The sequence below is a fragment of the Diadema antillarum genome, unplaced genomic scaffold (assembly GCF_040938485.1).
Source record: "Diadema antillarum isolate AM-2024a unplaced genomic scaffold, OU_Dant_1.0 seq00001715_RagTag, whole genome shotgun sequence".
Lineage (NCBI taxonomy): Eukaryota > Metazoa > Echinodermata > Echinoidea > Diadematoida > Diadematidae > Diadema > Diadema antillarum.
The window spans coordinates 360,339-386,376 of record NW_027272404.1 but is presented as its reverse complement, the minus strand read 5'-3'; the positions used below and the strand labels follow the sequence as shown (position 1 = coordinate 386,376).

General features: G+C 37.7%; 1 protein-coding gene and 1 long non-coding RNA gene across 2 annotated transcripts in view; both read left to right on the top strand.

The window, feature by feature from the left end:
- Window positions 1-26,038, top strand: part of LOC139711862 (arrestin domain-containing protein 3-like) — a 144,972-nt gene that overhangs the window by 64,164 nt on the left and 54,770 nt on the right. Inside the window, exon 4 of the mRNA XM_071623712.1 lies at window positions 1,463-1,610. Within this exon, the coding sequence (XP_071479813.1) occupies window positions 1,463-1,610 (148 nt within the window). The remainder of the gene's footprint in view (window positions 1-1,462; window positions 1,611-26,038) is intronic.
- On the top strand, window positions 9,722-14,080 carry LOC139711863 (uncharacterized). The gene is made up of 4 exons (XR_011709538.1): window positions 9,722-10,112; window positions 11,227-11,291; window positions 12,363-12,579; window positions 13,121-14,080. It is a non-coding gene; the product is annotated as an uncharacterized lncRNA (long non-coding RNA).

Below are 26,038 nucleotides of genomic sequence, written 5' to 3'. Positions count from 1 at the left end.
AAGGATATTTTATTCAAATGGGCACTATGCCCTAGAGCACAATGCGGGGGGGGGGGGGGGGGGGCAGACAAAACCCTGAACGTAAAGAATCTTTACAAATCTTTTCTCAAACTGTAAGTGATGGGCTAGGGTGTAATTTAGATTATAACTGTAGTCACTAATGGGGGAGGGGGGGAGGGAGGGAGATCAAACTGAGGCCAATCTTCACATTTTCATCTTCTTGAAAATGCATTGTTACATACTCAAGAAGCTGCATCACTTCGGTGATTCTTTGCATTTATCCCCAAGTTGAAAATAATTTATCGTTCGGGTTTATGCCAGGTTAAGTGTGTGTGTCACACACAAACACACTGCTATAGCTTCTGACCACTTAAGCATTGAGAATTAAAGCCCAAACAAAGTTCCGGTACGCCAGCAAAAGTTGTCAAATTTCGCTCCCAAATGTGAACGTATGCCTAGGAAATGTGCGGAATAACGCTGTAATAACAAGATATTTGATAGGTAACGACTAAAATGTGAAATATTAACCAAAAACGTTCAGTCTCAGAACTTACTGGATCGGGGTCAGGCTAAACTCGGACTCGGGGATAACTCGGCCTCGCTTTGACGGCGGGCTGAGTTGTCTTGGTTGTCCCTCTGGTTCTGGATTGTACAGTGTTGTACTATGGGAGCGGCCTGTATAGCGCTTCGCGTTGTAGCTACTTGCAGTAATGGTCCGAGGTCCGAGTTGTTACAACGTGCGCATCAAAAAACCTCTTTGGCGCGCATGCAAAATTAGTGTGTGCCTAAGCACCTCTAAAAACAATCAAAGATGCTTGGTAAACAACAACAAAAACTTCAATGACAGCGCGTCTCGGCAACTGAGGTGATGTGCATATACGCTTGAGGACCACGCTGTCCATTTGTTTTGTACAGGATTAGGACGCACTTTCCTGTCTGGTCAATTAGGCCTCGTTTGGAATTGGGTATTATACGCCTACAGTAGAATATGGCGATCACGAACGGCATGTAAATTGTCTGAAATAGGGTCGAGTTTTCCCTGAGACCGATTTAGTCTGGATCCTTCTGGAATAAAAGTCGGTTTTCCGACTTTTATAATTTTTCTCAAAATACTCCCAAAACGACTCATCATCCCGTCAAATCGCGTCAGCCAGGTAAGTTTCTTTGTATACTCTTTTGATATATTGCAAGCAAATATGAAATGGTGACAGACGAGTTCTCAAACCCTTACCAAAACTTTGTTTTCACTTTAAGGGTTTTTGGGGCAAACATCCTGATGGAATCCCATTTTTCTTTACTCATTTTTCCACTAATAAATGCTAAAAGAAATTTTATTGTTCTTGTTCAGAAAGTGTGATACAGTCTGCGTGACATGAAATAATTTGCATGTGCTTTGTCATGGCATTTTTGAAGCTAAATATTGTATCATTCTGTCACAATGTCAATATTTTGTCTTGTGCAGGAGAGTGGCTACATCATTTGAGGGCAAGTATGGTCGCATTCGCTACTGGCTGAAGGCTGAGATCGATAAGCCATGGGGGTTCAACAGTAAAACCAAAAGAGCATTCACTGTCATCGATCACATTGACATTAACACTCCCACTCTACTGGTGAGCAGTCGTTCTCTTTTATTCTGTGCAAAAGTAAGGTCTCAGTTTCATTGACAGAGATTTATAAATATCTACATATCTTGCGTGTAATGAAAAGTCACTGTGTGATAATAGTGTAAAATGGAAGAGCAGTGTGTGTGTGTGTGTAAACATGTCCAGAGCCCATAGCAATTACAGTCACAATTACATAAACTCTGCATTTCTGTGCATCTCTGTGCTTGCATTACCAGTATGTATCTCAAGTCTAGAGTGTTTGTATTTTCATCTTTGAAATCCATGGCCCAATTTCCATTAAATTTTGTCGGAATCTGTCGTAGGGATAAGGGATGCATAAGTTGTTCAAATGGCCAAGGGGTAGGTCCCCCAAAACCCAAATGTGAGTAAATTTTAAAGGTCTCCTTTCTAAGATCCGGAAGTAATGCAACCAAGTTGTATTACATCTAGATACACTTATATAGGTAATGGATATGAGTTTGTAAACACCGGCTGTAGTGGCTTGACTGGACACCTAGGGGGAAATAAGTAGGGATGGGACCTAAGGATTATAAAATTATGTATTTTCATATTTCCTCTGTAAAATCCACAACCAGATTTTCACCTTACTTGGCAGGAAACATTCTTCGATACAGGAGGGCAATTCCACGGTATGTAGGACACAGATGCCGAAAATTCAAAATGATATTTGTTTCAAACACCATACATTTTCAGACAATACTTGAGTTGAAGTTTTTAAGAATCATTATGTTTTTCTATAAAAGTGGCCATTTTGATTTTCAAAATGGCTGCCAAAATATGCCTATAACTTAATGGTAAAAAAGAGTGTATTGTCACATAATGTACCCTCTGTATATCCACTTTATTAGTACTCTAAACAACAATTTTTTATATGCATGCAGTTACCAGACAAGTCTTTTACCACATGATAAAAAGAAAAAGCTGGTTGCTTTAAAGAATTTTATAAAAACTTTTAATTAGTTTGACAATGATGGATGTAACGTCAGTTACCAAAAACGAGGAATTTTTAACATTATTTATCAAAGAAAGTGAGCTGTATGATGTAACTTAGGATTTCTAATGTATGCCCAATATGCCTCCCTTTCAATACCAGAAAATAAGGATACTTGGCATACTGGAGAGTCAAATGAACACATCAAAATGTGTAACGTCAGTTACCGAAACGTCATATACCAGTATGTAACGTCAGTTACCATGGCAGTAATTATAACTTAGGCAAATTTTTTGACTTTAGGCCATTTCAATACATCTGGGAAGTCAAAGGTTATCAACAAAGAGCAGCAATCCCTTTGATAGGGAATGATGTCATCACCATGGTACACTGTATGTCCATGGATACATTTTTTTTTTTTGGTTCACTTTATCTTATTTATTTATTTATCATATTTTTTTTTTTGGTGGGGGCGGGGGCGGGGGCTTGAGCTTTTGATTTTCGGTTCAGCACAAGTGTAAGGTTAAGTCATCTGGAAGTTTAGGTTTACCGCATGCAATATATAATGCACTCAAATTACTATACAGTACTCACTGTCCTACGGGATGATAAAGCTACCAAATTTGTAGGCCTAATCAATGATGTGGTTGCATGGTAACCACCTTTTTCTATTAAAAAGCTTGTGTACAGCTGTATACCAACAGTTTTATAATCTTTACTAATGACTACTTTTGCAAGCATTTTTCTTTTTTTCTGGAAGCTGCATGGAGTTTCTACCTCAAGGCAAATGCAGGAGGTCAATTTCACGGAAAGGTTGCATTTTATGAAAATCAAACTATTGAGTATAGATGATTAATGAAGCTTAATTAGATGATCTGAGTGTGTTTACTCAAAGCAGCCTTTCACAACGGATATTTTGATACCTCATTTGTGAACATCGGTGAACATGGAGTGGAGTTACGTCCGAAAAACCTTCATTTTTCATGAAAATTGCCAATTTTTGCAGAATTTATGTCTCATTTCTGAAACACTATTATGACCATAATACAGCTTGTGTAATTCTCAGATGGCTTATTTTCTGAATGTTCTTTGGTCATAGATTGGTTTAATGATGTTCTAGAACTTGTTCCGGCATCAGTAAATATTATTCTCTCAATCTCAAAATGTGGTAGTTGATAGCGTCCCATAAGTCACGTTTTTGTGTCCCATCAGTCACACTGTTTTTCCCTATCCTGCCACTGTACCAATGAGTAGATATTCATACCACTTGGCTCAGGGTAAGCACCAACCCTTTGCTACATTCAGGAAAGAAAATATCTTTCCAGAGACTCTGTGTGTAAGAATATTTCAGAACTTACTTTCCCATGTGAAAAACGGTGGTCCTCAAGTGTCCCATAAGTCACGACAGCAATTTTTCCTTGCTGTATGTAATGCAATGATACTTTTCAAACTAAGTATGGTGTTTTCATAAACTGTGATATGATGGATCTAACCATGCACTGAGAAAAATGCATTTAATGCAACTATTTTCTCAAAATACTGGTTTGAAATTCCCAAAAATTGTCACTTTGTCCCATAAGTCACAATGGAATTGACCAGGAACAGATATATTTCTTTGCTTGCACTTAAATGTGTGGTTTAGTTAATATGGCACATCTTGAAATGGTACATAGATAAGCACGCCTGACATAAGGCATGTACTGTCATTACTGTTTGAAACTAACACTGATGTTGCTCAAAGTGAGAGGTGATTCTAGGGTAAAATAAAAAACTGTTCATATTTGTTGATTACTTTATTTCATTCATGCAGGGACATTTTTGTAATACATGATAATTATGAACAGGAAGATTCGTTTACATTGATCTTAGAATTCTTTCGGTGCAAAGTCCTATTTCTTGGTATCTGGGATAAATTTGCAAGCCTTGATATACCAGTGAAAAGGAAAAGAAAAACAATTACATTCCTTCAAGCAAGGAATAAACAAATACATTAATGCCCTTTTGACCAAGAAAGCATGTTTCTTCTTCACAGAAAAAATATTAAAAGTGTAACACTATTCATTTAAATCATTATTGATAATGGAGATCATTTTTCATGCCTCCGCCACGAAGTGGTGCCGGAGGCATTATGTTTTTGTGTTGTCCGTCCGTCCGTACGTCCGTCCACTTTCGTTTACGCGATAACTTGAGGAATATTTACTGGAATTTTACCAAACTTGGTCCAAGTATGAAGTATGATGGGGCAATTAGTTGATAAGATTTTGGGTGAAATCGGCTAAAGGTCAAAGGTCAAAGATCAAGGTCAAATCATGAAATTGTATCCGTTTACGCGATAACTCAAGACTGGATGGAGCAAATTTCACCAAACTTTGTTGGAGGATGATGTATGATGGGACAATTACTTCATTAGTTTTTCAGTGAAATCGGACAGAGGTCAAAGGTCAAAGATCAAGGTCAAATCCTAAAATTTATCTGTTTACGTGATAACTCAAAACTGGATGAAGCAGCTTTCACCAAACTTGGTCCAAGGATGATGTATGATGGGACAATTAGTTGAGTAGATTTTAGTGACGTTGGCAAGAGGTCAAAGGTCAAAAGGTCAAGGTCAAATGCTACAAATGTTGCAATTTCCCCCATATCTATGCAATGCCCAAAGGTATTTTCTTGAAACTTGGTGTGGACATGTACTACTGTGTAAAAATTATCCAGAGAGAGTTTCATGTCATAAGGTCAAAGGTCAAAAGGTCAAAGGTTAGGTGAAAATGTTGCAATATCACTTTTCTCGCAAATGGTTCAAATGTATTTTCATGGAACTTGGTACATACGCATGTACTGTCTGGCAGGGATTCTCTGGGGAATTTAGGGGTCATAGGTCAATAGTCAGTGGTCAAAGGTCAAGGTCAACTCAAAATTTTACTATTTCCCTCATATACTAGTATATGCAATGCTTGCATTATTAGTTTCAAAACTTAGTACATGCATTACCTAATGGAGATTCTCCAGGAAATTTCCAGCCAGAAGGTCAAAGGTCAAAGGTTAAGGGTCAAAGAACAGGTTTCAATGCCCCCCCAAAAAATTATGTTGTATCGTTATCACACTCTTTCTTCATACCTTTGAAATTACTCAATGCATAAACTTCCCCAAAATTCCCCAAATATGTATACCAGCACTCTTAGAAAATTATAGCAAACCCAGTTCAAGACATTTCTGACAAACCTGTCATTTCAATATTTTGCCAGTTATGTAAAAATGTCATGGATTACACATTGTATTATACACCTATTGGAAGAATCATGCATTATGGCGGAGGTATCAGTCACCATAGAGACATTTCTAGTTTTTATTTGTGGCCCTAACAGTGCCTTGAGGGAGAAGTAGTAAAATAAAGAAAAGAAGAAAGAATATATCACAGTAGATTTCATACATATCTGTGAATATTTTTATTTGTATGTGTTTTTTCCCCATGACCTGAAAGATTTTTTTTTTCCACACACAAAAACATCTGTGTTTTGTGTAGTACTGGAGGGCATTATGAGTGGGGTACTCTAGATAGAAACTTTCCTGTTCATCAAAAAAAAAAACCCCAAAACAACAACAACAACCAAAAAAAAAAAAAACAACAACCCTGAGTTATGTCAATATTTATACTTGGAACTGCTTAATCTAAATGGCTCTGTGTAATCATAACTGTTGAATAAGCATTCAGTCTTAAGACAAATGTCAAGAAATATCCTCTGGTGCATTTACATTATTTTTGCTCAACTGTGCTATGGCATGGGGGGGGGGGGGGAGCTTGCCCTCTAAGGGCCCAACCCCATTTTTGTCTTTAGATTTTGTTTTAATTTGTTGCTAAGTAAATGCCTGGGATTGTTGCTGATATACTGCAGCAGTATAATAACCTGTTAAATAAATTAGTTCTTGGTAAACCTCATAGCAAAAGTATGTGTAACGTCAGTTACTGACATGTTTACCTTTAAGTTTTCATAAAACATAAAGAAAATGGACTATGTTTCATTTCATTTGGGTATTTGTAATTGATGAACCAAGGTATGATTCCATATCAAACAAATCACTCTGAAAGGTCAGAATTATAAAATATCACAAAACTATTCCTAATCATGATTTTCTATGTGTAAACCCTATGGCAAATGTAAGCATAACGTCAGTTACCGTCATGCCTTTACTGAAATTGGCATGGTGCTAAAAGGAAGTATCTAAAGTGCACGTTATTTTGTACACCTGTTCCTAAGAACCTAGGTTTATTGCCATATTAAACACATAGGCCCGAATTCACAAAGGTGGTTTCGCTCGAAACCATGGTTTCAAACCTCAGATTTGAAACCATGGTTTGAACCTGCGATTCACAAAGGTGGTTTTGGCAGAAACCATGGTTTCTCCGCAGTCTTCTACGTCACGATTTTGAGTCAACTGTTTGGGGTGGTCTGAAACAGTGGACTCGACTGAAACCATGGTTTTAACCAATCACAGAGCAGCATTTCGGGACTTATTTTGCAGACGAGAGTCGAGTTGGTGGTCGGCGCGGCAATTCTTGAATCACTCGGCAAGAGAATAAGAGTTGTTGATGGTTGGAGAGTTACGAGCGTTCGCTCCAACTTTTAGAAAATCGTGAGTAATTTATCCATTTATAGTGATGAGAAGTGTTTTGCGCTATCATCCATTGTTTTTATTTGTGACGAAAATTTGAGATTGATGGTATAAAATGCATGCAATGCTACCAAGCAGAACACGGGATATGATATAGAGATATATGCGTTATCGTCAGCAGGTTTTTGTGTAGTCCTACACGTATATTTTTGTGTCGCCCTCTCGCACAATAGCGGCGAGCTACCACACATCCTTCTTCTTGTGACCTTGCTGGAGCTCTGCCACTTCTCTCTATTCTTTACCTGCCCATGGTCAGGCAGGGACACAAAACTGGCTAGAATTGAAGAAAAATTTTGATCTTCCAATACACCATTCCAAAATAGTATAGATCTAGAGGATCAGTCTCGAACGAGAGACGTAGCCTAGTAGGTAACCTGTGAGTTCTCACGGAAGAAGTATGAAAGCCTGACAACCTAGTCTAGACCTAACTGCGACCAGCCCCAAGCAACGCGAAGCGTTGGACAGTACATGTATAAACTATAACCTTTGTCTTTGATAACTGTCTACAATTCCAAGGAGGAGCACACCGGGGTTACTTTAGACCTTTGTTCAGTTTGGCAAGAATTCCTCTTGGGACAGCCACCCAAAATGCGTGTTGCGTGTGTGCATTCGTGCGTATCGCAAGCAAGGTTAGGCTTGGTAGGCCTAATGTTAGGCCTATAGCCCAACCAGACGCTGTTAATACGCTGTGCTGTACAGCGACTGGGCTGTGTATAGCTAGTTAGGCTAGGTAGAGTTGTATTGGCTAGATCTGCACTGACCCACTGAGTAGATCTAGGGCCTAGCTAGTAGACCTGGGCCCCGTCTTATAAAGCCTTCAAATCAATCACAGGTCCCCAAATCAATCGCAACTTGCATTGCAGCTCTCAAAAAACTTGTGATTGATTTCTATCACAAGTCTTTATAAGACAGGCCCCTGGTCTAACCAGTTAGTACAATGTAATTGGGGTGGCTGTCCCAAAAGGAACTCTTTCCGCAGCGAGTCCGTCTTACAATGGCTTACAAACTACACAATCGAACATTTAAGAATCTAAAATGACTTTATAAATATTAGAAACTAGAACTCTAAACACGTCTAGTAGTTCTAGACTCTAGCAGGCCTCGAAATAGGATTTTGGAGGGGCAAGGCCATTTAGAAAAGGGCACTTTTTCCAAGAGGCCAGTGCACTTGGGTCAGTCAGAGGGGCACCAAGGCCACATTCGAAAGGGCATGTTGGGTGTTTATACGTGATGTGAATGCCCCATAGAGCTGTATGCTATCGACCGTGCTGCTACATTCCAGCAGCGCACGCACGCATAAGATCTCTCCGCAGCAGACGACGTTAGGCAGTAGGCCATACGCAATACGATGTAGGTTCTTTAATACAGTACGTTCTCAACGCACACGCCGCGCTCGCTTTGGAGCACTTCAGGCGCCATTTTGCTTTGAGCATGCGGCGCGCGGCCGCGGGTCGGGCGGGCGGGCATGAATCACATAGTTTTGTGGCATGAATGCAGAGCGAGAGAGATGGCAAAGCTCGCAGCCGTCCGACAGCCCTGGCAAACCTTGTGACCACTTGCTCCGGTTCGCCGCTGCCTAGCGCTTAGCTAGTAACTCTATGGCCGCAATGCTTTTGGCATTCGGGACGGTAAAAGCCAGTCGGGTGTAGACACATGTACGTACACGTCGTCTTGTATCTCGGAAAGATACTTTGAGTTTGAATCAGATATATTGGGACGCGAGTGAACTGAAGGTATGATATTTGAGTAGACTTTGAGAAAGGGCATATTATACGTCATAAATAATAACTTTCATTCTAAAAGGGGCACCACTGCCACAAGAAAAAGGGACATTTTTTTTGGCCGTAACTTTGATCAAGGAAAGAAAGGCATTGCGGCCAACGAGAGGGCACCGACGGCCATGGCCGTCGGTGGCCGTCGGTTAATTCGAGGCCTGCTCTAGTATTAGTAATCAGTAGTAATAACATGATCAAAATATTCAGTGGGAAAAGCGTGACAAAAACGTCTTGCTAAAGACGTTGGTACTCACCAGCAAAAGTTTGCAAATTGCCGTAAAGATAGGATACGACGGTCCTCCGAGAAGGCAGCAACACGAGCAATCGTTCACGAACATGGCTAACTGCGCATCGATCGCCCACTGCAGATGTTGAAGCAGCACGCCAGCAGCGTGACCGTATAGGCCTAACTTGTTACTGTTTTTACAGCAATTTGCAACCTCTTGCCGGTGATCGCGTACCAACATCGTTAGTTTAGTAGGTCTAGGTCCTACGAGCTGCGTTTGTTGCGCTATTCCCACTGCGCTGAGTATAGTTTTTAGTATCGTGTCATTTTAATGTTTGATTGGTGTTTTTGTAAGCCACTGTAAAGGCCATCGTTTTTATCTGTCGCAACTCGCTGATGTCTTGTTACGTAGTAATAATAGATATCATACAAGACATAAGCGATACTTTATTATTGTTATTTTTTGATATACTTTACTAACACTACAGAGTAACTCTGATATAAACGACAGAGATTCGAAGGAACATAGGCCTACATGTGTATTGCGAAATTTACGAAGCACATCGTATGCGGATTAACAAGTGGTTAACCAATTGACCAATCATAACGGCTTCTAGGCCTACTCGAGAATTGTCAAATATGTAGGCCTATGCGGAAGTGACTGATGTGAAGGTACACTGTATGTAGTGATGTACCAGGTATGTTTTCCAATTATATTGAGGAGCCGACGATTTGTCCTTCGATATATTTAATGACATGATCCTGCTTTGAAAATTATCAACTGAGTTACTTATCAAAATTGCCATTTTTTGTGATTTATCTGTTGCAGTAGACACATCGTTTGACTGCAATCAACAGGAAGCCTGGTTTTGCTGTAAAAAAACAAAACCGTAAGTAGAATCCTTTCATAAATGCACAACTTGGGGAGGAATTAAAAATGTGGAATACTTGTTTGAAAACATGACTTGTGGAGATTTTGTTATTAATCATAATTACAAGTTTGAACTTACTACCCTGTGAGAAGGTTATGTGTTCATCATTGCACTGTAAGATTCCACCGTGGTAGCTAATAAATGAAATTCGGAAACAGATTCATTATTGCATTCGTGATCTTGAGCCTTAAACTAAAATCCACCGTGATACAAGTGTGTAATAGTAGAGAATGAAAAAAAAACAAGAAGATATGGAATTTTTGAATGTTTGAAGAAATCAGATGAGTAAATAAACAGATCATTACTGTAAAAAAAAAATGACATCACTAGGTCTGTGTAAATGGCAAAATTGGTAAGCATCTATTTGGGGAGGGACATGATATTGTACAAATGGGATACTCTTAAGAGGGGCCCTGGGGCAGCAGTAACATCCTTTCTACATTGCCATCTTCTCGAAAACAATTGGAAAGATTTTAACCAGATTTGGCACTGACCATCTGCATATTTCTGATCAGCGTTTTTAGCTCACCTGGGCCGAATAGCTCAAGTGAATTGTAGCGGTCGCTCACCATTCTTATCTTAACAACCGACAAGCGGATTTTAACCAAACTTGGAGGGAAAATCTGTAAGGGGCGGTGAGTTAAAGATGTACAAGTGGTGGGTGTAGCTCCCCAGGGGGCTCTGGGGTAACATCTTTCTTTTTTTTTTTTTTTTTTACAAAAATGCCCGAAATTTGGCAATACTACATGAGCTAGTATGAGCGCTAGACCCACAAGCTCTTTTAATGTATACTAATCCAAATATTGTCAAGATGTCATAACTTCTCTTTTATTTTTGATGATTTCATTAAATCATCTCGCAGTGTAAAATTCCCCAAAATAATTTACTTGCAAAAGAAAAATGTATCAACGTGGCTGAATCTCCAAATAAATTAATTATTGGGTATATCTCTTTAAACTGTATTCATTTGTTGTTCGCAGGTATTTGTTGTTGAAAATGTCATAAGACTTGATAGTCTGAATCAATTTCTTGAATGCAGTTAAGGTCTTTGTCCTTTTTGTATCATATGTAGGAAACACCGATAATGGCTGCCAACCATTTGAGACATCTCCAGCTATACTCCAAAGACTGAGAGAGGTATTATTTTGTTTCATTTTTTGGTGCTTGCCTTCATATAACTTTCAATATTTTCCTAAGGATGATAAAGCATTGTAGTAGGACAACATGGCTTCTTCGAAGTGAATTTATTATTACATACATGGCTTAACTAATTTTTCGGGTGGCCAGCTGGGCCACTTAACCAAGATGATTGGTGGCCAAATTCAATTTCGGATACGATTGCAAAACAGCATGTAAGCACATAATTCTGACTTTTCATGAATAAATTTAATCAAGAAACATTGCTATGACTGTTATGAGTGGCCAACCGGGCCACAAAGGGCTAGTTTTTGGTGCCTCTAGAAAACTTTTGTTTTGCCAGTGGCAACCGGGCCACTGATGAAGTTGACATACATTTATAATCTAACTAAATTATTCTTCTTCCAAATTACACATGTATGTACATCAGCATGCAGTGGTGCTTCTTATAATTATAGTTCTCAAGTTAAATGTATGGCAATTAGAGTAGTGGGCATTAACAAAAATGACATTTTCAAGATCACCTATTCAATTCTGTGTATTCTACTGACTGGACTATGCAAGTACTTTACAACTGATCATTCGGCTCAAGAAATTCATGATAATCACTAGTTGACAGTTGAAAAAACTGACATTAGTAACGACAATTTCTTGTCTTTCTGTATTTCATTTTTTAATTTCCTCGTCCTATGAAAGTGAATTAGATGGACAATTAAGCGGCACATTACTGTTTTAAGCGTATACAGTAATGTTCTCCCCAATACTATTGTTCACCTTCAAGTTGTTTTTTCAATTAGTTAAGATGAAAAAACACCAAGTATTGACTGATCATGAGGATAGTAGTAGAAATGTTCACCCCCAATGAGTTGTTCGTACCAACCCTGCTATCACTCTTTGGTAGAGCTGAGGTGAACAGCACGTAGGAAATGTTAACAGAATAGTACTGTAGATATTTGTTTCATAAACCTCATTATTGAATATGTTTTTATGACAAACAATAAGAATCATTTTGTTTTACCACATATTTTCTAACTATATCAGTGTCCAATTTATTCCTCCGTACATTCCCAGAGAGGTAAAAGGATACAAGGAGGATTGGCTGACAGGCGGAATCCATTTGAACTGTATGAGGATGAAGCTTTTCAAGTGCGCTACAGATTTCCGAAAGATACTCTGCACTCCACCTCATCAACATGCTAAAAAGGTGATCTGAGGAGGGACACAGATTGGAATGATGCACCACCTGTTCATGTACAGGTGTTGAACACTCTCCGCTTTTATGCCGTTGGTAAGTGCATAAATCTTTGTTCATTAAATTTTACAAATTGCATTTCATATATTTGTCCTTTTGTTGTTGTTGTTGCTGTTGTTGTTTTGAGTAGTGAGGGGATTCATAACCAATCTCTGTGGGACTATCCATAATGGGAGGGAGCTGGAGGTTCCCCAAGGTTGGTAGTACAGGAGATATGTGTACCCTGGTGAGCACTAGACCTGCATACTCTCTTTTAATGTTAGTATTGCTCAGCTTTTCTTTTATTCAGACTTTTAATTGTTTTCCTCATACCAGCGATTTAACAGAGCTGCTAAATGTTCGTCTTTGTATCATTTTGTACCATTTTTGTTGTGGGGGGGGGGGACAACAAATACTCAAGTTTACGTGGGAAATTATTGCATTTGAAACTTATTTGCATGGGAGTAGGATCAGTCATTTTCACAGGCTTAAAGTAAATTATATATTTCTTTGTATTTTTATCAAATGTGTACTATTGCATTTGATAAAAGATTATCCACCCAAAAATCTATTCAATTGGTTTCATATTTTTGTTAAGATTCATTCAGCGGATGCATGGGGACGAGGCATCAATGTCACAGTCGTCTGTTTGCAGAGTCATCAGAGACGTTTTGGAAGCCATCGCAAGAAGGAAGAGAAAATTCATCAGGTTTCCAACTACGAGAGAAGATATTGAATCTACCCACCAGAGATTCTACAAGTACTGCTGCTATCCAGGAGTTATAGGTGCTATCGATAGGACTCATGTCTTCATCAGGGGGGCATTTCATGAAGCATTTTGTCCGACAAGTTGTCGGACAAATTGGGCTCTCAGCCAATCAGATGCAAGGATTTCAATAGCTTGTAACAGTTTGTCAGAAAAATATCCGACCAAAATGCTTCATGAAATGCCCCCCAGGAGTCCTGGTGGGGAACAAGCCCTGGGGTGGTATTCTGAGACTGTTTTATCTCTGTTGTAAGTCTGTTGTAACAAATCGGTATTCTGAACACCGTTTTATCTCTGTTGTAACTTCTATTGTAACTTCTGTTGTAACTTGTGTTTTATCTTGCGCACTCTTTGCCTGCGCATACCATTGTCTTAGGGTATGCGCATGCGCGTAACAGTGGGCGCAAACCTGAACACCCATTAGATTACACGATATTCTGAAAACTGTTTTATCTTCTGTTGTAAGTCATGCCCCGTGCAAATTTATGCTTCTGAGATAAAACAGGGTGGAAGGTGTTATAACCCCGTTGTAACTTTCGTTTTAACTTATGTTAGGTGGTGAGATTATTCATCAACTCAATATTGTGGTATGCAAGTTCAAAATAAAAAAGATACACAAAAAATAAAAACAATGTAAGTACAGAAAGGAAAATGATATAGCAGTTTGACAAAGTGTAAACTCATTCCACAATACAAAATTTGGTAACAGTAACATTGCAAGTACATACGCGTAGCATAATTATGCACATAGATAAAAACACAAACACATGAACAGAAAGGTTACCAGCACTGTCGGCAGTAACTTTTTTTAAGCACTATTCATTTCAAAAATATCTTTTGAAATATTAGATATGTTTTAATATGATTTCACTATCTTCACCAATAAGAATTCATTATCAGTACCTTTAGGTGTTTCAAAAATATTTATTGCTGGGGATGGCGCGAATCCTGAGAAAAGTATTAGAAGTCTAAGGTTCCATGATGGAACTTTACGTGATAATGATCTCCAAGAGATATCTTGTGAAGATAGTGACAACAACAACAACAACAATAATAATGATAATAATAACATGGCATTGCAAGGGCTTAACTTAATTTAGAAGCGTCTAGTTCCCCATAAACCATGAAATTTGGGTTCCTCTTATGAACGCCAGATATCTTATTTTTTCAACAAAATTTCAAATAAAAAGACTCAATCTGAGATAGCTTTGCGAATCCCCTACTGCACCAACTATACGTCAAAACCGGTAAGAAGGCATAATGATCAAACTTCTGTTGTAACTTTATTTTATCTCTGGCTCTCTTTACCTGTGCATACCGTTGTCCTATTTGTGCGCACGCCAGAGAATGAGCGCTTGTTAAAACGCGCAGAGTTAAGCAAGGCGCATTTGCCCAAGGGAGCAATCTTATTGGTTGAAATGTTTTAGATGCTACTTCTAACAATACAGTAAACCTCGCTTAAGTCGACATCGCATTAGCCGACAACTCGCTTAAGTCGACACGATAAAAAAGTCCTGATTTTTGCCTTTGTTATTCCTTAAAAGTTTCTTAGTCTTAGTCGACATTTATAAGTCGACAACTCGCGTAAGTCGACCTGATTTTTGAGTGCCAACTGAGCTGAAATACGTGTTATTTCCCTCGTCTATTAAAGTCGACATAATTTTTTCGCTCAAAATCTTATCGCCATTCTCTGAAAAAAGAATTGTTTTTCAGCTCCGATGCGCAGCATTTGTACTCGGTAATTCGCTAGTGTACGGCGCGGTACCGTTCGTGTCATGTGTCCATTGTCTTGTACATGTACGTCAGAATAGAGGGGCATACACTCATTTACATTGGAGAGTTACTTGTAGTACCCAAAGCAGTTCACTTTTCCCTTTTTCTCCTTCTCGTTATTCTCAAAACGCACAAATTTTGTACACCTATAGGTCCTAGTAGAGAATCATTATCAGAACATGAAATAGGTGTTTCCGTTTATCCGAATATTCTAACGTTGATTACTAGTATTCCGAAGCGGTATTAGAAACCTGGGCCCGTTTTTAGAAAATTAATTAAAATGCAACTACATGTAATTAAATGCAACTAAAAATCAAATGGAGGTGTATCAAATCACGAGCAACTTTGCACATAAACACAAGTGCGTTGCTGAAAAGGCTTGCGTTTGATAATCATATGAAACTAGAAAATAGTTGTACGAACCTGAAACTCAATTGCGTTTAAACGCAACTCTAAAAATCAAATGAAGTCCATAAATCACGCGCAATGCTGTATTCAAACGCAAGAGCGTTGCAAAGAAGACTTGCGGTTTTCGTAAGAAACTAGAAACTGTGTTTAAAAGCATCTCTTAACATCTACGGAGGTGCGTTATTGTTGAAAAAAGTCTTGCATTATTTTTTATCTCGTACGCAAAATTAAAAATTAAGCGCAACTCTGAAAATCAAATGCATTTGCAAGTCCATCATATCACATGGAACGTTGAGAAGAATTGCGTTTGATAATCATATGAAACCAGAAAATTGTAGGGAACTTTTATTAAAAACTCAGTTGCGTTTAAATGCAATTCTAAAAATCAAATGCAAGTTGTGTATCTGTATGGGGCAAATATAATAAAACCAAGATAGAAGTTTTACATAAATTGCAGAAAAAAGCATTACGAATATGCTCTGGTAGTCATTATCTTGCTCATTCGGCTCCTTTTTTTCGTAAATTTAATACTTTGAATATATTTGATTTGTATACTTATAATACCGCTGTTTTGGGATTTTATTATTTCAAAGATATGTTACCCCATAATATTTCATGTATGTTTTCAACTAATAATGAAATTCATAAATACAATACACGAAATTGCAATAGATTTCATACGTGGGTAGTAAAAACAAATCTGGTTTCAAACTCTGTACGTCACCAATTTCCGTTAATCTGGTATTCGATTCCTAGAGATATTTGTTCACGCAATAGCCTGTCCTCATTTAAGAAATTTTTGAAAATATACCTTCTAGCAAATCACACATAGTCATAGTCAATTTATCATATCATTTGTCTTATGTTTTTGTTTTGATTTGTTATGTTATGTTTTGTTGTATTTGTTGGTTTTCTGTCCATGTCTACACTTTGTACCTTAAAGGACAAGTTCACCCTCATAAACATAAGGATTGAGAGAATGTAGCAATATTAGTAGAACACGTCATTGAAAGTTTGAGGAAAATCGGACAATCTGTTCAAAAGTTATGAATTTTTGAAGTTTTTGTGCAGTAACCGCTGGATGAGAAGACTACTGCAGTGTATGAATAACTTAGATGTCACATGCGTACAACAATATAAGGAAAATATAAAGAGAATTTCACAAAATTCCATGTTTTGAAAAAAGTACATATTCCCTTGACTCGTTACCGACATATGTTAGGGGTAATATTATTCCCCCTGCCTTTAGAAAGAGGCAAGTCAAGTGCTCTTTTATTATGCGAAAAAAGTGAAAATATGTTGAATTTTCTTTACATTTTCTTTATACTGTTGTACGCATATGACTCACAAGCTGTAGTAGTCTCCTCATCCAGCGGTTCCAACACAAAAATTTTAAAAATTCATAACTTTTGCATCGATTGTCCAATTTTCCTCAAACTTCCACTGATGTGTTCTACTAATATTGCTGCATTCTCTCAATCCTTATGTTTATGAAGGTGAACTTGTCCTTTAAAAATCAATTACTTTGTGCATAATCGTAAGGGAACTTACTTCACAAGGCCTTTTTGGCTTTTCTCAAGTTCTCTTTTTTCATTTTCACTGTTATATGTAAATGATTGATTATCCTTTTGTGTATTGTAAAATCCAATACTGTTGTATTGTTTTATCCGAAAATGAGATGAATAAATGAATTGAATTGAATTAATTGAATTGAATTGAAGTCCATCAAATCACACGCAACGCTGTATCTAAACGCAAGAGCGTTGCAGAGAAGACTTGCAGTTTTTGTACGAAACTATAAGAAACTGCGTTTAAACGCATCTCTAAACATCTACGTAAGTGCATTATTGTTGAAAAGACTTGCATTATTTTTATTTCGTACGCAAAATTAAAAATTAAACGCAACCCCGAAAATCAAATGCAAGTCCATCAAATCACACGGAACGCTGAAAAGACTTGGGTTTGATAATCATCTGAAACTAGAAAATTGTAAGAAACTTAAAAACTCAATTGCGTTTAAACGCAATTCTAGAAATCAAATGCAAGTCCATCAAAACACAAGCAACGTTGTATTTTAAACGAAAGAGCGTTGCAGAAAAGACTTGCGGTTTTTGTACGAAACTAGAAACTGCGTTTAAACGCATAAAAATCTATACGGAAGTGTGTTATTTTTTAAAAGACTTGCATTATTTTTTATTTCGTAACAGAACTTTCGCCGTGACCGAACTTAGTCTGCACTAGCAGGGGAAAGACATTGCAACATAAGTGCATTTACACGTTTCAAACTACCGAAACGCATGCTGCTTCACGAAATGTCAATGAAAAAATAGTTGCAAATTATTGTAACAGTTCGCTATGCCGAAGGTTTAAATCTCAGTCCAAAGTTAAATTAGTCCGACGATGGAAAGAGATTTGTTTTTACGAAGGTTAGTAATCCCAGAAGATGTCGTTTTTGGACTAACAAACTTTTCTTCTTCTTTTTATTTCAGACTGGCCCGCGCCGTACAGAGCGGCACAATGTTGCGAATCGCGGAGCGCGAGAACAATTCATTTTCAGAGTATAAGGCAATAGAAATTTAAGCAAAACAAATATGGCGACTTAGGGAAAGAAAATCGCACATAATATTATTTCAACTCAATCGGCACTGAAAAATTATCTCGACAGAATCATACGAATTTACACGCATATCTTCGCAGCAACGCACTTGAATTTAAGTCGCAAAGCCGCATGCAATTTGGGGGAATATATGCGTTTCATTTTTCAAATCAAATTTAAAACGTACAGTGTCTAGAAACGGGCCCACGTTTCCGATCCCGCTCTCTCAAAATCTCTCTAGAGATTTGGGAATTGTGCGTTGTCGTTACTAATCCGCGCGAGATTTATGCATGAACTGAAACATAATTGTTGCTAATGTCAGCAGGTATGTTTTGGCGGCAAAAGGAGTAAGATTTGGGTAGCGATCCGCATCGTGATCTTACTCTGTATCTATAGGGGAAATTAGTTATCATTTATAAGTCGACATTTTGTCGACTTTCGCGTAAGTCGACGTGTTTTTCTCAGTCCCGATTATGTCGACTTACGCGAGGTTGACTGTATTTCCTATTGGATATGATTATTCCGATGGGCGTGGTTATCATGACTTACAACACCGTTAAAACAGTTTTCAGAATACCGATTTACAACTGTTTTAGCGGTGTTGTAACTCACAGACTTACAACACAAGTTACAACACAAGTTACAACAGAGATAAAACGGTGTTCAGAATACCACCCCTGTACTTCCTCGACAGGAAGAACAGGTATTCGATCAATGTAGATATCCCATCAGTATGATAATCCTCTTGTTTAATGCATCCACTGGCAAGAATTAGTTGGCTGAATCATATTAGCTGTGCTCGTTACATACTCAAATAAGATATCAATAGTATTTTTCCCTCTGTGGTCACACACTGTGAAAATGATGGAGAACCACTTTTCATTTGAATGATTGTGCTCTCCGCAAGTGAAATTTATTTGCATATCATATGCTTCTCTTTCTTTTCTCATCAATTTTTGATGAATGGCAATTCATGTATCAACAGTAAAATGCCTAACATTTCTGGCTATATAGAATGTAAATGTGATGAAATAAATATATATAAATGTAAAGAAAAATGACATCTCATTTAAAGACATTGCATTACAATAATTTCAAATTACTTCAGGTTATGAATCTCATTATCCGAACATCTTTGTTGCTGTATTACGACCATGGCATTCTAAGACACTATGCTATCGTATGAAATGGCAACAACAATATTTTGTTAGTCCTCTGTCTCACTAAACAAAAATAAATATCACCAGAAATGTAATCATGGCTTATTGACAATGAAGCATGATGTTTGATCCTGGAATACATGCTGTCAAATAAATACTTACCCTTTTCTATTCAACTGGTTTATGTTATCCCCCCAAAGTATATACAGTGTATATATATAATTCATAAATATATACATACACTGTATATACAATATAAACAGTGGATATACATGTAGACCCCATTAAATTAATGTTGAGTTAAAGAATCTTAAAATGTACGGTGTACATCAGTTATGTTTAGAGGGATCGTATACTTTTGGTTGAGACGTAAAGAGGAAATCCAGTCCAAATATGTTAGTATGATAAAAAAAGAGTAAAATCTTATGAGTTCAACAGTAAAAAATGGACTGAAACCAGATGAAAAATAAGGAAGTTACAACATTTTGAAGTTTTCCTAAATTCTACAAAACAGTTCTTGTACAATGTGGTGAGCTAGCCATGTCATACCCTCACAATTTTCCATTGATTGTGTACAAAAAAATTATGAAAATTCAATGTTTCTGTTGTTGAAGTCTGAAACATGACGATATTCCTGGTTGAATAACTTCAAAATAGTGATCAGTTAGATATATTTACAGGTATTGAAGAAAACACTATTTGGAAACCTGTCAATTTTGAACTCAAGAGGGTCTTTACGTGTATTTGTTTAGTTACTAGTATATTGACCGTTAAGATTTGAATACTTTTTGCGAACTTCGCAAAAATTACAAATCTAAATACTAGTCTAGTTTTACAGATCTGTTTGATGCACTTAGTTGTACATGTAGTTCATGTAAGTGGTGTGTTGTTATTTGCTATCTATAACAAACTAAGAGAAGCTAGTGAATTCTTCTTTTCTGACAGCTTTAACATGCACATCTGTTGTTCGAAGTATAAGTATCATATTACAACCACAGGAGGAGTAATGTATGCAGCTGTGCCTAGTACACAGAATATGTTACGGTGAGCGTTTGGTGCATCATTTGAATTTTAACGGCTAACAACCTTCAAATATCACAGGAATGTTATAGATTTACAATAGTCTTGTCATTCTGGTGGAATATATCATGTTCTGTGCTATTTGGGAAGGAATGCAAAAGGGAAGGGCCATCTTTAAGGTTTTTCAAAGTGTTGTTTCTCTGCTCAAGAGCCACAATAAATTCCACAAGTCTATACATGGAGTTGTCGATTTATGTACTACATGATGTGAAATCATGAAAATCGTCGGGAATATCCCTTTAACTTCAGGTTTTCATTATTTTTTTGGTGAGACAGTGCGAAACCTCTTATGAAATGTGAAAGAGCATGTAATTCCAAGAGGGATTCAATGTTTATTTGATGAAAATTGGTTTTGAAATGGCCAAGATATCCAAAACAGAGCGATCCTAATAAAGTGTGCGACCCACATTTTATTACGATCATTTGTTTTGCTTTGTTTTTGGATGTTTCAGCTATTCCAAACCCAATTTTCAAAAAAACTGTGAATTCCTCTTAAAATGGTATGCTCTGTACTACAATGTGTTTCATACATGTTTTCTTTGTATCTCGCAAAAAAGTTAAAGGCCAGTTTTCATCTCCATCAATACTGTACCATCCCTTTAACACATTCTTAGTGAAATTGTCAAAACTAGTAAACTATGAATAGACAGGAACATTGCAATGTCATGTAAAGGCTGAAGGTGATTGGTTCTAAGATGGAACTGAAGTTTACTCTCATTGACCATCCTGACATGGGGCCAGGACGTGTCAAAAAGTGACAACAATCCTGTATACATGTAAGGGGCTTACGACTTGGAAATTGTTAAAATCAAACAATTCATCAAAAGCCACCTCGGTTAGAGAATGTTGGAATGTCTATCCAAATATCCCAGAAAGTGTCTCCCAAGCTTGATGAGTAAGCCGCAGAGTCGCTCCACATTTCATAGGCATAAGAAAAATCTCACATGGCTGCAGTTAATTAAGTCCGGGGACAATGACAGTCATCTCTCTCTTTATGATAATGCCTTTTTATCAGGATTTATTCTGTACTAGATACATGTAGTTCAGGAAAGTTGGCAGACGTATAATTATTTGCATGTTCATGTATTGTCCATCTCACTGTCTTGCATTTCTAGTAGAAAATATTTAACACATTAGTACTAGTAGTGTAGTAGAGGATAAAACTACTGAACACGGCTAACGTACTGTACATTGTAATGCCATTGTGACAAAGTACATTATTATGTTGGTAGTAAGGATTTGTCACCAATCAAAAATTATGTGATCATATTATAAACATGTGACTGCTCACAAAGTAAAAACCATACAGTTAAACATTGGGAGTGAACAATAGATATACATGTATTTAGGTGTGGACGATATACGAGACTTTAGATAAGGTAAGTTGATTAAGAATGTCCTGACCTACATGTCAGCAGAATATATTTTTGACAGGAGGTAATGTAAAAAGGCAGGCTGTGGTCATTTGATAATGCTGAGGAACTGTATTCTCATAGTTACCCCCTTCTCATCTGGACTGACCATTGGACAAGGGAAACATTAAACATGTACCAGGCATGATAAGTGGTAATCTTACTATCTTAATTGTGGCTACTCTGGATAAGCTGTTGGTGGCCATAATATTCAGGGCTACCTGGTATACATTTAGACAGGTGGTTGGACACTTGTAAACAGTCTGGGTGTCTATTAAAATGTCACATGTCCAAAACTGAAGGATTTGAGTGGCCCACTCATGTTGTTAGGGAAAAAGTGATACTTGATGCATTGTATTATGTATTGTTTGGGGGCCAGAGGAGGATGGGCTGAATATGATAATGATGTTCACGGGAAGGTTGAACAAAACCAGGCTGCTGGAACTGAGACAAGTTAGTTAAAATCCAACATCTCAAGTAGGCTCAGGGAGTCTTTACTCTCTTAACATCTCACATGTATAGCGATAAATGAAGTCATGTACATGCAGTACTTTTGTGTTAGACAACTTTGTTATTTTTCGACAGAGTTTACATGTTGTCAACATTGTTGAACTTTTTATTTTTTTGTAACACATCATAATCCATCAACTGCACAATATTTTCTGTATTTTGATAACTTCATGTACGTTCATAAGTACCAGTAAAATGATCCTAATACACTGTAGTAGCATTGTCTCTATTTTTTAAGGAAATGAATATGAATGAATACAAAGGTATACACTGTTAGTGTCACGCGAGTCATACATGTTGCAAATTTGTAAATTTCATTGTCAGGCCATTGGATGGCCGGTGATTAAAAATCGTCATTTATGACTAAACTGTTTTACAGTACATACTATGTGCATACTTTGTGAGACCATGTCTGATGTATTTTTCATTGTAATTACATACTCTGTATATAAAACTGACTGTACAATTCTGGTTGAGGTGAAGAGTTAGCTTTTAATGTTTTGCAAGATATACAGAAACCACTCTATGAGATGTCAAAGAGCACAATTCTAAGGGGAATGAAAAGTTTATTTGATGAAAATTGGTTTTGAAATGATTGAGATATCCAAAAACAAGGTGAAACAAAGAGATCCTAATAAAAGGCGTGGCCTGTCACCTTTTATTATTGTCGCTTTTTTGATATCTCGGCCATTTGAAAACCAGTTTTCATCAAATAAACGTTGAATCCTTCCTGCAACGTGACTGTGGTCATCCAGGCCAGGGTCAGTAGTTTCCATCCAATGTGTGTGTGTGTGTGGGGGGGGGGGGGGGGGGTCTTTCCATTGCATTGAATATACACAAGACTCGGTAACAGCATACAGGGGAATTAAGGAGATATGTTTTTCATGTTTTAATGTTTTTAATGTTTTTTTTGATAAAAAAACAACAACAACATGACAATGCTATGTGTGTATGTGTTCATTACTCTACTGAGCATGCTCAGTGTGAAATTAGATAGGGGAAATCCCTTTTCTGAGGTCAAGTCCACTGTTGAAACCACGGTTTCATTTGAGTCCACTGTTGAAACCTTGGTTTCAAACCGTGGACTCAAATGAAACCGTGGTTTTTTTGAGTCCACCGTTTGTGAATCGCAGACTCGAAACCACGGTTTCTAAAAACCATGGTTTCTAGAAACCGTAGTTTCATTTGAAACCACCTTTGTGAATTCGGGCCACAAAGTTTAGAAGTCAGGGACATGAGATATTTCCATTTAAATCTACACCATAATTTCCCATGTCCTTTTTCCGTAACGTCAGTTACCGACACATTTTCACTTTGCTATGTGATAAGAAATGCAGTTTGAGAGAAAAACTTTCCACCTATTTCTTCATTCTCATGAACTCATTCATCAATGCTAATTACAAGCCCCGGTCGCTTTCATTCACAAAACTACAACATAAACAATTTTATGAAAATCCTTACGCGTAACGTCAGTAACCGTGGAATTGCCCACGAGACACCAGTTTTATCAGATGATTTAAGGTGACTCCACTTGGGGGGATCTGCAGGATAAGGACCTATGATACCCCAAACTGGAAATTTCAATTACACCTGTATATTCTCCAGCTACATACAGAAGTAGCAATGAGACATTATTGCCCTGCATGTTTTTAAAGGTAAAGAATACGAAATGTTCATGACAGTGAGAGTGTTTGCCTATATGGGTACCTCAGAGGGAATTGACTTTGTGGTGGGACCTCCAAAGAGCAAACTGACAAGTTATCTTGTCCTTCAAAATGCATGATCTGATCTTTGCCAAACCCAGTAATAATGATTCTGAGATGCAGGGGATGCAAAACTTTAAATAATAAAATTGGATCAATGGGGGCCTAGGAAGAGGTACCCAAGGCCTCAAAAGTTTGTCATTCTATCTTTTCCCTCCAGATCAAGTCAAGGTTGAAGGAATATTTGAACTTTCTCATAAGAGTGGAAGTAGTGGCACAATTAGGCATGTGTGAAGGCCAAGCAAGATAGGATTGGGCCAATACAAAGGTGGATACAATGTGTTCGAATGGTGAAGGTGCACTTACGACTCTTTATGTGCCATGGTGGAAACCCCCTGAGTGCCACATTACTCTGAGACAACAGCATAGTCATGCTTTGAGAAAACATTCTGTTTTCCAAAATCATCTGTAATAGAATTATGTTGAATTGGACGTGCAGTTAGCAAAGTTGTAGAGAAATTACCAGGCTTTGCTTTGATGTAAATTGTATGAAAACTCTGATTATTTTTCTTTCAAATGCCCAGTAGCTACATTGTCATTACTGTAAAGGCATGACTTTTGCACACAAAACAGTAAAAGAAACTTAGAATGTACATAATGCAAATTCAGTAGGGAACACTGCTTGCTAGTCCATTACTACATAAAAAGCAAGCTATATATGTGAAAGGAATAGAATCGCAAGAAACGCTTTCATTGTGTTGTGGTATTTGGCGATTTATCGATCAGTTTTTGCAGGTTTGTGCGTTTGAGCAGAATTATATGCGAAACTATTCAGCCCGACTGAGTCGAATGTGGGAACGTGGCACACGCAGAGTTAATGGGTCCCTGGCAGGGCAGCATGACCTGCTGGCCAAATTCATTTGAGTTTTAAACATTTTTATACCCCTACCCGCACATAATGTATTGGGAGTATAGGAATCACTTGGATGGTGGGTGGCCGCGCGGTGGGGGGTTATGGGCGGTAGGGCGGATGGGCGGGCGGTTGGTCGGCAGTTGGGCGGGCCATCCGTCGCAAAAAAATCTTGTGGAATGAGCTAGTCTCTCATTTTTTGAGCAATTGACACTAAATTTGGCATGTGTGACGGCTATGAAAGGAAAATGAGCAAGATACCTCTTTTGTTAGTACAGTGTATTGCATAATGTGTTGCCATGGCAATGGCAATTTTTTTAAAAATCCTACCAAATGTTGTGGATCGAACTACTCACTCATTTTTTGAGCAATTGACCCCAAATTTGGCATGTGTGACCACTACCAAAGGAAGTTGTGCAAGACACCTTTTTCATTAGTATCACATAATGCATTGCCATGGCAACGGCATATTTTCATAAAAACTTGTGGATCGAACTACTCTCTCATTTTTTGAGCAATTAACTCCAAATTTAGCATGTGTGACCACTACCAAAGGAAGATGTGCAAGACACCTTTTTCGTTAGTATTGCGTAATGCATTGCCATGGCAATGGCAAATTTTCAAGAAATCTTACAGAATGTTCTGGATCGAACTACTCTCTTGAGTTTTATAGCAATTCAGTTGAAATTGGGGATGAATGAATCAATGTAATGTGTAGTTGTGCAAGATACCTTTTTTGTTTGTAAATAAATCTGTTGCATGGCAACAGCAGTTTTTTTTTTGCCAATCATACAAAAATACGTTGATTGACCTAACTCCCTGAGTTTTTGAGTATTTTACTTGAATTTTGGCGCATGTGATCACTACAGTATGTAGATGTGCAGAACACATCTTTTGTCGATGCTGAACAATGCATTGCCATGGTAACAGCATTTATTCACGAATAAAAAGAATACAAACATATTGCGGATTCAGCTTACTCCCTCAATCTTTGAGCATATGGCTTGAAATTTAGCACATGTGACGGTTATGGTATGTAGACGTGCAGACTTAATCTTTCTTCATTGTTGAACAATGTTTTGCCATGGTAACAGCAAATTCTGAATAAGGGCAAGTCCAAGGTAACGCGCGCGTTACGTATGGGACATTCAGAGACTTTTATGACCTGAAAAATAGTGTTCATGTCCTTTGATCATAT